Below are 12,108 nucleotides of genomic sequence, written 5' to 3'. Positions count from 1 at the left end.
TTCACACTGGGTGTAATCTATGTTTTACTTATGCAAAAGTGGTGAGGGGAATTCATAGTATGACTATTGCCTTTGTACTTCTGTTACATTCAATCATAAATTACATGATCACTTCTTCAAACTTTTATTTTTTCCTCATTTTTGATGAACTTTTAAAAGGTATAAATTCTAGCACTCCCACTATTTTTGAATATTCAGTATTTTATATAAAATTATTTAAAAACTCACCATTTTGATGAAGAAACCATCTTGAATAGCTCCTTCAAAAAAAGAAGAAAAACATGAAAATGAAATAAAGAGGGAAATGGAGAAAGAGAGAATGAGATTGAGATTTGGGAGCCAGGTCTAATGACAGTTCTCTGAAGGGTGCAGTTTCTCTATCATCCTTTGAAGTGATACAACGCAAAATTATGTACTTGAATAAGGGCTGTGACTATAGGTGAGCCTGAAGACATGCAGTAAGAAGTAGGAAAAAGAATGTGTCAGTAATTTAAAAAAAAATAGTGTCTTCTCAAAGTCAAGTAGTGGTTAAGACTAAATAAGTACTACTGAGGAAATGGTCAGTAAAGTTCAAGAAAGCTACAAATTGTTCTCCTATGTACTCGATTCATACATAAAATACTTTACAAACTGAGAAATATGTAAACTAAAACAACTGCATTTACTTGAGAGTTTTTCTTTTACTCTTAACCCACCACCATCACTGCAAGAAAATATAGCAAGAAAGATTCCAAAGACTTGGAAATTTTTCCTTTGCAAACCATTTACCACTTCCTAGAAGAGTTGTCCCACAACACACAAAATGTGTAATTCCTAGCAACTTGGCATTTATAGAAGATTACCGGGTTTCTTAAAAAACATGAAGCTTATTTTTTCCCATTTCCCTACCGTCCCTTCAATCCCTCCTCCTTCCTCACTCATAAAGTTTTCCATGTTTTCCTTCTTTTCTCATTTTTTTTTTTACTTTTCTCTTTTTTCCTTTCCCTCTCTCCTATTTTCTGTTCCTTTCCCCATTTGAGCATTTTACTCCCGGTTTAAAATATATTTTGGTCCTTATTCACACTTTCCATTTCTCACATCACAGAAACAATGTGCTATACACACATTTATGTCCAATTTATTTTATATAAGAGTATCTACTCATGGTGCATCCATTTTTTTAGAAATATCACAAGTTCATCCTTCCTTATGGCAGAGTAGTGCTTAATCATATAAAAAACCACACCATCTTTCTCCATTCACCAGTTGATAGGCACTTGGGTTGCTTCCAAGATTTGGCTATTACAAACTATGTGGCTATGAACATAAGTATACATATGTCACTCTGATATGATGCTTTTAGTTCTTTTCGGGTGATAACCAGGAGGGGAATGGCTGGGTAAAAAGGAACCTCTAGTCCTAGTTTTTTTTTGTTTGTTTGTTTTTGTTGTTGTTGTTGTTTTTTTTTTTTTTTTTTTTTTTTTTTTTTTTTTTTTTTAGAAATCTGCACTGATTTCCACAGTGGTTGCAACCACCTACACTTTCAACAAAAGTACAGAATGGTTCCTTTTCCCCCACAGCCTTGCCACCATTTGTTATTGGCTGAGTTCTTGATAATAGCTCTTCTTTCTTGGTGACATAGAATCTCAGTTTTGTTATAATTTCAAAGTCTTTAATGACCAGTGATTTGAACATTTTTCTCACATATTTATTTGCTGTTTGCATTCATCATCTGAGAGGTCTGTATTCAGATGTCAATGTTTGGATTGAGGATTTAAATTTTGAAGGCCTTATTTTTTAGTTCTTTATATGTTCTCAATAATAATCCTTTGTTTGAGGAATACCTGGCAAGTGTTTTTGGCAACTACACTGTGAGTTGTCTCATCACTCTTTCTGTGTTTTGACTTTTTGTGCAAAATATTTTAATAAGATGAATTCCCAGTTGTTGATTCTTTCTGAAGTCCTGTGTGATCAAGGTTTTACTCATAAAGTCTTTGCCAACATCAATATCTTCAAGAGTTTTACCTATTCTATCTTTCAGCAGATTTAATGTTTCTGTTTTAATATTTAGATATCTGATCTATTTTGAATTTAGTGCATGGTGAAAGATATGGGTTCAGTTTTAATCTTCAGAATGTCCAAAGCCAGTTTTCCCAGCCTCATTTATTAAAGAGGCCATCTTCTTTTCAATAAATGTGTTTGGCACCTTTGTCAAAAATAAGGTGGTTGAGGATGTCTGGAATTGCTTCTGATCTTTTAATCTCTTACACTGTTCCTTGGGTCTGTTCTTTTTCAGTATCATGTGCTTTTATCACAGTAGGTTGATAGTATGATTTCAAGTTTTGGTTTGTGATTCCCCCTTCCTTGGACTCATTGCTCATAATAGACTTTGCTATTCTAGGTCTCTTTTGATTTCAAATTCTGTGAGATATGCTGTGGAATGTTGACTGGAATTGCAATAAGCATGAATAACTGTTTTGGAGACATGACCATTTTCAATATATTGGTTCTTCCTACCCGAGAGCAAGAGTTGCTTTTCCATTTTCTGATATTATTTTCAGTCTTGTTTTTCAGAGTACTCTACTTTTCAACATAGAGATCTTTAACTTCTTTTGTAAGATTGATTTTTAGGTATTTCAATTTTTGTACACTATTGTGAAAGGTATTATTTCTTTAATTTGTTTCTCTGTGAGTTTTTTATTCATACACAAGAAATATATAGATTTTTGAGAATTGACTTTGCATCCAGCTAGGAAGCTGGATTTGCTGATTAAATCTAGCCATCTTTCAGGGAAGTTTTTGGTATCTTCTATATAGAGTATCATGTCATAATGATAGTTTAATTTCTTCCTTTGGTATTCTTTTCCATTTTATTTCTTTCACTTGTCTAATTGCTTTGGCTAATGTTTCTAAGGCTATCTGGAATAAGAGTGGAGACAGTGGACACTTTTATTCTTGTCTTGTTATTGAAAACTTTGTGTTGTACATTTAGCATAATGTTGGCTGCTGGATTGTCATAGATGGATCTTATTAGATTGAGACAAAGAGAATCTATTACAATTTTCTGTATGGTTTTTATGATGAATGAGTGCTAGGCTGTCAGATTTTTCTGCATCTATTGAGCTGATCGCATGATTTTTATCCTTTGCTCTGTTAATATGGTGTATTATATTTATTGTTTTATGTGCATTGAACCAACTCTGCAAACCTGAGATGAATCCAACTTTCTCTTGGTGTACAAACTTCTTGATAATTTGCTGCATTCTGTTTGCCACTATTTTGTTGAGGATTTTTGCACTGACATTCACTAGGGAGAATAGTCTATAGTTCTCATTCTTAGTTGTGTCCTCCTGTTTTGATATCAGGGTAATGCTTGTTTCCAGGAATAAATTTGGGAGTATTTTCATTTTCCTTAGTAAGTTTAAGAAGTAGCGCTATTAAGTCTTCTCTAAGTTTCTTGTAGAATTCAGCAGTTAATCCATCAGGGTCTGGGATTTCCTTTTCTTGGGAGATTTTCAACTGCATCTTCAAATTCCTTGATGAATATTAATTTTTAGTCTATCTATGTCTTCTTGATTCAGCTTTGGTGATTCATATACATCTAGGAATCTGTTTGCTTCTTCTGCATTTTCTACTGTCTTAGAATACAAGTTCTCAAAGTAGGTATAGATGATCTTCTAGATTTATGCAAAGTGTGCTGTGATTTCACCATTTTCCTTCCTAATTGCATGTATTCATGTCTTTTCCCCCCTTTTATGATAAGGTTAGCTAAAGGCTTGTTGACTTTATTTAGTATTTCAAAGAAAAAACTCTTTCATTTATTATTTGTTTGGTTTTCTTAGTTTCCAAAGCATTAACTTCTACTCTGATCTTTATAGTTTTTTTACTTCATACAAGCTTTGTGCTGGACCTGCTCTTATTTTTCTTTAAGTTTGTGCTTTAACTATGTTGTTTATTTTTGCTTACTCTGTTTTCCTTGTAGGTATTTACTACTAAAAATTTCCTTCTTAGGGGTGTTTTAATTGTTTATCATAAGTCTGGTATACTGTGTTATCATTATTGTTTAGTTGCAAAAACTGTCTTATCTCATTTTTAATTTCACCTGTGACCTATTGATTGTTTTGAAAGATGTCATTTTATTTCCATGTATTTATGTAGTTCTTGTGGTTTCTTTTGACATTGATTTCCAATTTCATCACATTATGGTCTGATAATATACATGGGATAATTTCTATTCCTTTGCATTTACTTAAGCATAATCTATGAGCTAATATGTGGTCCATTTTGGAGAGCATCCTGTGTGCAGCTGAGAAGAATGTGTATGCTGATGTTGAGGAGTTGAGTACTCTGTAAACAACCATATGTCCCTTTAATCAAAAGTTTGGATCACTTCTAATATTTCATTGCTGACTTTATTGCCTAGTTGACTGTCTTTTTGTGACAGGGAAGTATTGAGACCTCACACTGTAAGTGTATTAGAGTTTATCTGATATTTCATGTTGGTTAATATTTGTTTTTATATAGTTGGGTGCAGTGGTATTTGTTGCATATGTATTTATAATTGCTGTCTCTTCCTTTTGGACTGTTCCCTTTTCAAGGATTAGTGACCTTCTTTATCTTAAGAAATCAGTCTTGGTTTGAAATTCACTTTGAAGGCAAATATAGTAGCTACCCCTGCTTTTTTTCTAGGTTCCTATAGAAAGGAGCACTGTTTTACTTCCTTAATATTTCAGTCTATGAATTTGATTTTTAATAAAATGTTTTTATGTGGCATATTGCTGGATTTTGCTCATTGATTCATTGTGCCAGTCTCTGATTCTTGATTGGTGAATTTTAGATCCTTAATATTGATGGTTATAATTCATATGTATAAACTTATCCTTGTCATGTTTCTTTCTGCTTTTGACTCCTCCTCTTTTCCACCTTCTGTTTAATTGTTTACCTTGCCTAATAGATTCCTTCTTTTGAAGTTCATGGAGTTGTAGTCCTTGTTTTTTCTTTATAGAATGTTCTTTGGAACCTTTTGGAGTCCTGCCTTGGTGTCCATAAATCTTCTCAGATGTTATTTGTCATCGAAGTATCTTATTTATCCATCATTTTTGAAAGATAGTTTTGCATGTTACATCAATTGGGGTTGGAAGTTGTTTTTCTCTAGAGCTTGAAATAGTTCACTCTAAGCCCTCCTTAATTTGAGGGTTGTGCTGAGAAATTGGCTGTGGTTCTGATGGGTTTTCCATTATAGGTGATTTGTTTTTTATCACTAATGACTTTTGACGTTGTATTCTAGAGTTGCATTTCTGAAATCTTAACTATGATATGGTTGGCTGTAGAATTTTTTATCATGGCTAATTGGAGTCTCATATCTCTCACTTATCTGTATAACAATTTCGTTTTCTTTACCAGGGACCTTTTCTGTCAGGAAGACTGTGAACAGATTTTTTAAAATAGCATTTGTGTTATCTCCTGATTTTTAATTGACTCTAGTGAATATTAAGTTATCCTTGTTTGCACTGTCTAGAGCAGCTGCTGAATTAATTTCTCATGGCACTTTGCTAGTTATAATAAATCTTTCTTTTCATGATCTCTAAATGCAGCCTATTTTTTATATCTAAACTTCTGTTCTCCCATTGTCTCATCCTGCTGTACATACTTACAGTGGAATTTATATTCTTCCAGATACCTTCTTAAATATGTCTTATGGATTCCATTTCTTTCCTATTTTGGGCATTCGTGGCTTCCATCATTTTCTTAAGTTCTTTTCTTTTCTTCTTTTTTTCCCTGCATCTGCTCAAGAGTCACTAAGCATGGATTCCATTATGACATTTATGTGAGGAATTGTTTCTGATTTGATTTTTCTAGAGCCTCATTGAATCCCTTTGTTGTTATCACTTTAGAAAGGTCAGGTTGATGGCTTTCAGTTTTCCTCAACTCATTTCCCCTTGGGTTAGCCTTTGGTGAACTGGATGTCTGGGGTTGTATCTTGGTTAAGAGTGTTCTCGTCTTTTCTTTTCTATTATTTTCACTTTGTAGCTTAATTCTGAGACTGGTTTGCTTATAAATTACCTTTGCTTAGTTGCTCAAAGAAAACTTAGGAAATGACTACTTCTCAGAAGTGCCTTTCAGATGTAGCTGTTTTTTGATTTTAAGTCTTTTGTAAGATTCTACCTCTTTTATTTGTTGGGATTGGGAGTTTACTGCCTGGTTAGTCCAGCCTGTGGTTCTTTGGCACTGGCCCACAATATTTTCTATGATCCTTGGAATACAGGGAAGAATAGCTGCCTGGGAAAGTTATGCCACTTTTGGTTAAAGTGGTAACAACATCAGTAACAATAGTATCAAACACAGGCTCGAATGCAGCAAACTGAAGTAACCAGTAATTTTCCACCTTTAAACTTCTGAACTAGATTTGTGGTTATATAAGAAAATCTAAAACACACCACTCAGACAGAAGTAGAGCCCAGATGGAAGCCATGATTCCTATGGGCCAGTCAGCTGAGAGGAGAACTAGGATGGAAGGCTTGTCCTACCATAAGCCAGCCACCACGTGAGCTGGGAGAGAAGAAACCTCCCCCTCCTCCCATAAGCAACTGCCTAATTCAGAAGAACGCAGTCTGAAATGATACCAACTGAAGTAAAGAAACAGCCTAAAATTTGTATTGTTTGATGGCAACTCTCAGAGAGGATCTTTCGCTATTGCTTACTACTTCACCATCTTCCTGGAAGTCTGGACAATAAGGATATAGATGGCTTGAGAAGGATGCTGCTAAAGTGGTAAAAAGAGAGCTATTATGTTAAAAAAAAATTTCTGGCTTAATTTGTTTTGCTTTTATCTTTGGAAAGGATTTGAATGAATAACACAGAAGTAACAACAGGGAAAGAAATTTTCTTCTGCCATTCCACAAGAAAAATCGGACTGTCATGTCTTAATGATCCTTAAGACTATGAAAAAACATTCTTATATGTATTTTCACTGCAAACACAGTCATTTAAGTAGTTAAAATGAACTTAGTATACATTGAAGATGGAGGATAATTTTAGCAGGGTATGGATTGTAAAATATCTACCTATAGCGGGGTAATGGGGCAGAAAAAAGGTAGGGTGGAAGAAGTCACTTAGTTTTCTCTTTGCAAATTAAATTGTACATTCCCACTGTATAAAAGCATGGAGTCTCATATAACTTTTATTTATGTGCATATGAATACTAACAAAGATAGTAAAAAATTTATTGATTTGTTAAAATGTGTCTAAATTCACATTGGCTTCCAGATGCAGAACATATCCATCTAATTATAGACACAATGTTTATTATTATAATGAAAATTATAAATTTTAACTCTAAATAAGCTTCAAGTGCAGTATTTCACAGTATTCCCAAAGTGAAAACAAAAGGATGACTAAGTTAAATAAGACTTCCACTGATGCACACTTTCAGACCAAAGTATCTTACAAACTATCTTAATTCTGTTGTTTCTGATGTGAAGAGTTCTTCATGGAATTACAAATTAATAAAATTTTCTGCTTGACTGAATGACAATAAAAATATATACACCATATGCCTAAATTTTGATAACTCTGTTTACTATATGCACCCTAGAACTCATCAATATGTTTTGCATTCTACCCTACTCTTTTGCTCTTTTAGTTACTAATCTTATAAAATTTTTACTCCCATAATAAATTTGAATATAGAGTGATTTTTAAGTTGTCAATATTATCTGTGAGACAATACAATGTTTTGTATTTTGAAATAGAAAAAACAGCTTTATACAGGAAATGTGAGATTCTTTGTCTTGAATTGTAAATTATCACAGTTGATGCTGTTTATTTTCTTTAACTCAATTTCATGCAATAAAGAAATTAATAAATGAGAAGTCTGAAAAAAGATTTCACCAAGTAAAGGAGAACCTCAGAGAAAAGTCAGGTTTAGGGATAGGAGCTACAGCAGCATTTGTTTCCCAGTTCAGACATTTCTCCTGGAAGCTGGGAGAGGAAACAAGAGGAAAATATGCAGAGATCTCAGAAACTCGTAACCACATTTATGGATATATTTTTAAAAATTTAGCATATCCAAAAATGGTAAACAAAGAAGTCATCTGCTAAATACAGTCTGAAAAGAACTGCTTCTGTAAGATATACTGCTTTTTTGTATGGTTAAAGTTCACTTTCTTCAAAATATGTTCCCTTTCCATCTGTCTATAATTCCTCCATTAAAGCTATTTTGTGTCAAGACCTATTTCTAAAGTCTGGAATTTACATATCACTGGGTATGTAATAAGATAATAAGTCTTTAGCACCTTGGAGTAAAAAAGTTAATCAGACTAACAAGAAGGGCAAAGGAATACTGCAGATGGCAAAGCATATTTGTGAATCAAGGGATGAATATAAATCAGAGTATCATATGACAACTTAGAAAGGCCTCATCAAAAGGAACACCTTATCTAAGCAGTATAAGAATATTGAAGATTTATCTTCACCCTGAATGATGTAAATATTCTGCCCAACAGTGGGACTCTACTCTTAATCCTCTAAAAAAATCAGTAATCTTCTGGAAACTCTCTCCTTTTAAGAAAAGATGCATTTAAAATAAACTCAGTATGACAATAAAATTACATAACTGGTATTCTAAAGGCACCCTAAGAAATGTAATTCAAGCTAATATAGGGAATAGTAAGAACATAGAATATAGATAAGACTCTCCATTACAAATACTTAGAGTTTCACACTGCACAAAATGACTGTTTGCAAACCCAATACAACATTGAATTATAATCAAATGTTAAGTTTCTTTAAATCAAATAGATAAGACACAGTTATAGCTAATGTTTTTCAGGCAAAATTTAACACTTATTTAAAACTCATGTAATACATCAAAACGTAATTTAAAATGAATAATTAGGTTATACCGTTGCTAGCAGCACAAGATCATTGTATAATACACTATTATTTTGCTAACAAAGTAGAAGGAAAATCAACATTTGTGCAGATAAGAAACCTCAAATCATTTTAACTATTAGAATTAATTGTGATTTTACCAGGTTTTCCCAAAAACGTATTAGTATCAAAATAGTGTACCTAAAATTACCTCTTCTTCTAAGTATGGTAAAACACTTGCTTGACTTCTGCATTTCTTCTGGATGAAATGTAGGATGTTTCTTCAGTATATGGGACATAGCTTTTAGTAGATTACTGTTTAGAAGTTCTAGCTTTTTGGTAAAGTATGTTAAAATTATCCTAATACTTAGGATCTTGGATTTAATTACTGTTACTATCCCAGTTTTCTCTTGCCTACTATTACCAAGCAGGCAGAGCAATGTAAGGGATACATATATAGCTCCCAAAATGATCATCAGCTTCCTCAAGATGTGAAAGAATTGTTTTCTCAGTTTCTGGAATGTAAGATTGAAGGATTTAGAATGTTATGTCTGAGAAAAGCTGTATTTTAAAAGATAATCAATACAGACTCTGGGTAGATATGATTGATTGTCTCTTAACCCTACTTTGCTTTGTGTAGGTGGCTTTACAGATGACACCTGTCTGGGAATGAGAAATACAATGTGTTCATATTTGTAAGTGATATAGTTTACTTTTGGTCACATTTTCACTTTGAACCAAACTTAGTGATTAATTAGTGCATTACTTCTTGCATAGGCTCAATAAGTGCAGCCAGAGTTACCTCAATTTACCTCACATTAAAGACATAATGAAATTCCCTTTACTAGGCAGATCTATATAACTCCAGAAGTGATCTTTAAAAATAGATATAGAAAGCCAAGAGTTGTTACTGTTACTTTATGGTTTCTCCTGATCCTAAGGCTGCTTGAGTCACCTCAGGTAAAGCAGGATAAACTACCTGCCCTTGATATATTCAATGTGCCAGAGGGTTATTGTGTATAATTCTGTGTATTGTTCCTAATTTAAATATACTAGAGGCCTGAGATCAGACTTTCATTTAGTGACTGTGAATGGCAGTATTTCTTGTTGACACAGAATAAAGAAAATAGCTTCAACATCTAGAGTGTAACCACATGGGAAAAAATAAAGACAAACCTATGTTGCTAACATTTTGTTCACACAGAGTAGTCAGATGTCTGTTCTATCTCAAATACAATAAAAATATGATGTTGAAATGAGAACTGTGATTTCTAGTACAAATAGGCATCTACACTCCCTTTGAGTCTAGAGATTCATGATCTGTACTAAAAGAACTAAATGCTTATGGTTGTCCTGAGTGAGTAATCTCTTTGTGACTTGGTTTCACAGATAAAGCTTCTGATTCCAGTTGACAGCATATAAGTACTGAATATTACTAAAATTTTAGCATTTAAATTTTAAGGACATAGTTAACAAAATCTCTACAGGAACATTTCAATATCAATGATAGTGAAGTAGAATCCAACAAATAAATCTTATTGTGAAAATGTGACTTCTTCATATACAGGATAACTGAAAAGCTGTGAATTATTCATGTGAGTATTTCCTTAATTTGGGGTGTTACAAATGTGGTTCTGATGTACTATTACCTTCATTCAGGTTTTTTTGTTGTTGTCTTCAGCATAATTCAGTTGCCATGGTAGAAGCGGTATGATTGCATACAAAAGATTTTGCATGTAGTTGGATGCTGTCATGCAAATCTTGTCTTGAAAGACGTCTTCTAAATTCACTAGTGGTGAAGTAGTATATGATTGGATCAAGGCAGGAATTCAGACTAGCAAGACACAGTGCTACAGAATGAAATATTTCAATCACTCTTCTGGCTAGACAACTTTTAATTTCATTGGATTTGACCAGGAAATCCAAAGGAAAACTGAAATGATAAGGTGCAAAGCAAATTAAGAATACTCCTGCACAGGTTAGAATCATCTTCAAGGCTTTCTTTTTCTCTCCAAGGTCTTGAGCAACAGGATGTTTATTTTGCAGTGATAAAGCTGTCTTCCAAGTACAGTATAGGATAATCAAAAGTGGAGTAATAAACCCAATCAATTCACCAATAGTTATCATGGCAACAGACTGGGTCAGATTGACATTCCTTGTAGGAAGATCCACAAAACACTTGGTTTTGTTTCCCAATGTGTCATCACTGGTTCTGAGAAGGGGGAAGAGTAAACAGGCAAGGCAGATGATGAGCCAGCCAACAACACTGATGTACAAATCATATTTCTGTTTGCAGTCACTGAAGTGAAAGGGGTACATGAGGAAACAAAATCGTCGTATGCTAATGCATACCAAGAAGTAGATGCTTGCATACATGTTGACATATTTTAGGTAGAAACAGAACATGCAGAGGCCAGGCCCAAATGGCCAATCATAGTTCAAATAGTAAAAGATCCTCAGAGGCAAGGAGAGAATTTGTAATAAGTCAGCAATAGCTAAATTCATCATAAATATTACAGCACGTTTGGTTTCTTTCATATAACCATAAAATACCCATAAGGCTAATATGTTCCCTGTGAGACCTGGCACAAGAATGACAGTATATGTCACTGCATAGATAAAATACCGAAAATCAGGTTTGTCTCCATCTGTCCTGTTACATGTGTCATTAGCCAGCATGATTCTTTCTAGAGATATTGTTATGGCCTAATAATGATTCAAAATCTACATAAACAGTTAACTGCTATTCTTTCTAAAAGACACGTCATCAAAAGGATGGAAAGATTAAGTATAAAATAATCTTCTGCCACATCTGTTAGCCTCATTGATTTGGGGAATTTTCAAAGAATTATCTTCATAATTGCCTTTGCTTTGTTCACAGGAAGTGTACAGAAGTTTAATGTGGAAACACAGATGAAAAGACCTTGTAATTTTCTCCTGTTTATTCTGTTGTTGAAGGCATCTTGGAGCTTCATGATAGTTGATTGTCTCCCATTTAGATTATGAGCATACTATAGAACAGATCTTCACATTTCCATATGATAATAATCACCACTTTGCTGGCAGGGTATTCTTGTCTTGTCTTTTTTTTTTAAAACTCACATATACGATTTGCTTTGGTGCATTCTTCCAGGAGATTTAGCATGGACAGATAATTTTTTCAGGATTTATTCAGATATATGTCGAAGGCTAAAGGGTGAGAAATACAGAGCTGAAAGTGAAAGAAAATAAGCCAGTTATTTTATGGCATATGTTTGA

General features: G+C 33.6%; 1 protein-coding gene across 4 annotated transcripts in view; it reads right to left on the bottom strand.

The window, feature by feature from the left end:
- Positions 1-207: 207 nt before the first annotated feature.
- The window catches only part of Gpr174 (G protein-coupled receptor 174), a 47,862-nt gene continuing 35,961 nt past the window's right edge, over positions 208-12,108 (bottom strand). For all 4 annotated transcript variants that reach the window (XM_063246128.1, XM_063246131.1, XM_063246130.1 and 1 more), the window contains one exon: positions 208-12,061. In XM_063246128.1, the coding sequence (XP_063102198.1) occupies positions 10,528-11,529 (1,002 nt within the window). In that variant the 5' untranslated portion in view covers positions 11,530-12,061 and the 3' untranslated portion in view covers positions 208-10,527. The remainder of the gene's footprint in view (positions 12,062-12,108) is intronic.

This window comes from Cavia porcellus, unplaced genomic scaffold, assembly GCF_034190915.1.
Source record: "Cavia porcellus strain 051 isolate PalLab524CR breed Dunkin Hartley unplaced genomic scaffold, mCavPor4.1 scaffold_3, whole genome shotgun sequence".
NCBI classification, from domain to species: domain Eukaryota; kingdom Metazoa; phylum Chordata; class Mammalia; order Rodentia; family Caviidae; genus Cavia; species Cavia porcellus.
This window is presented reverse-complemented; position numbering and strand designations above follow the sequence as displayed.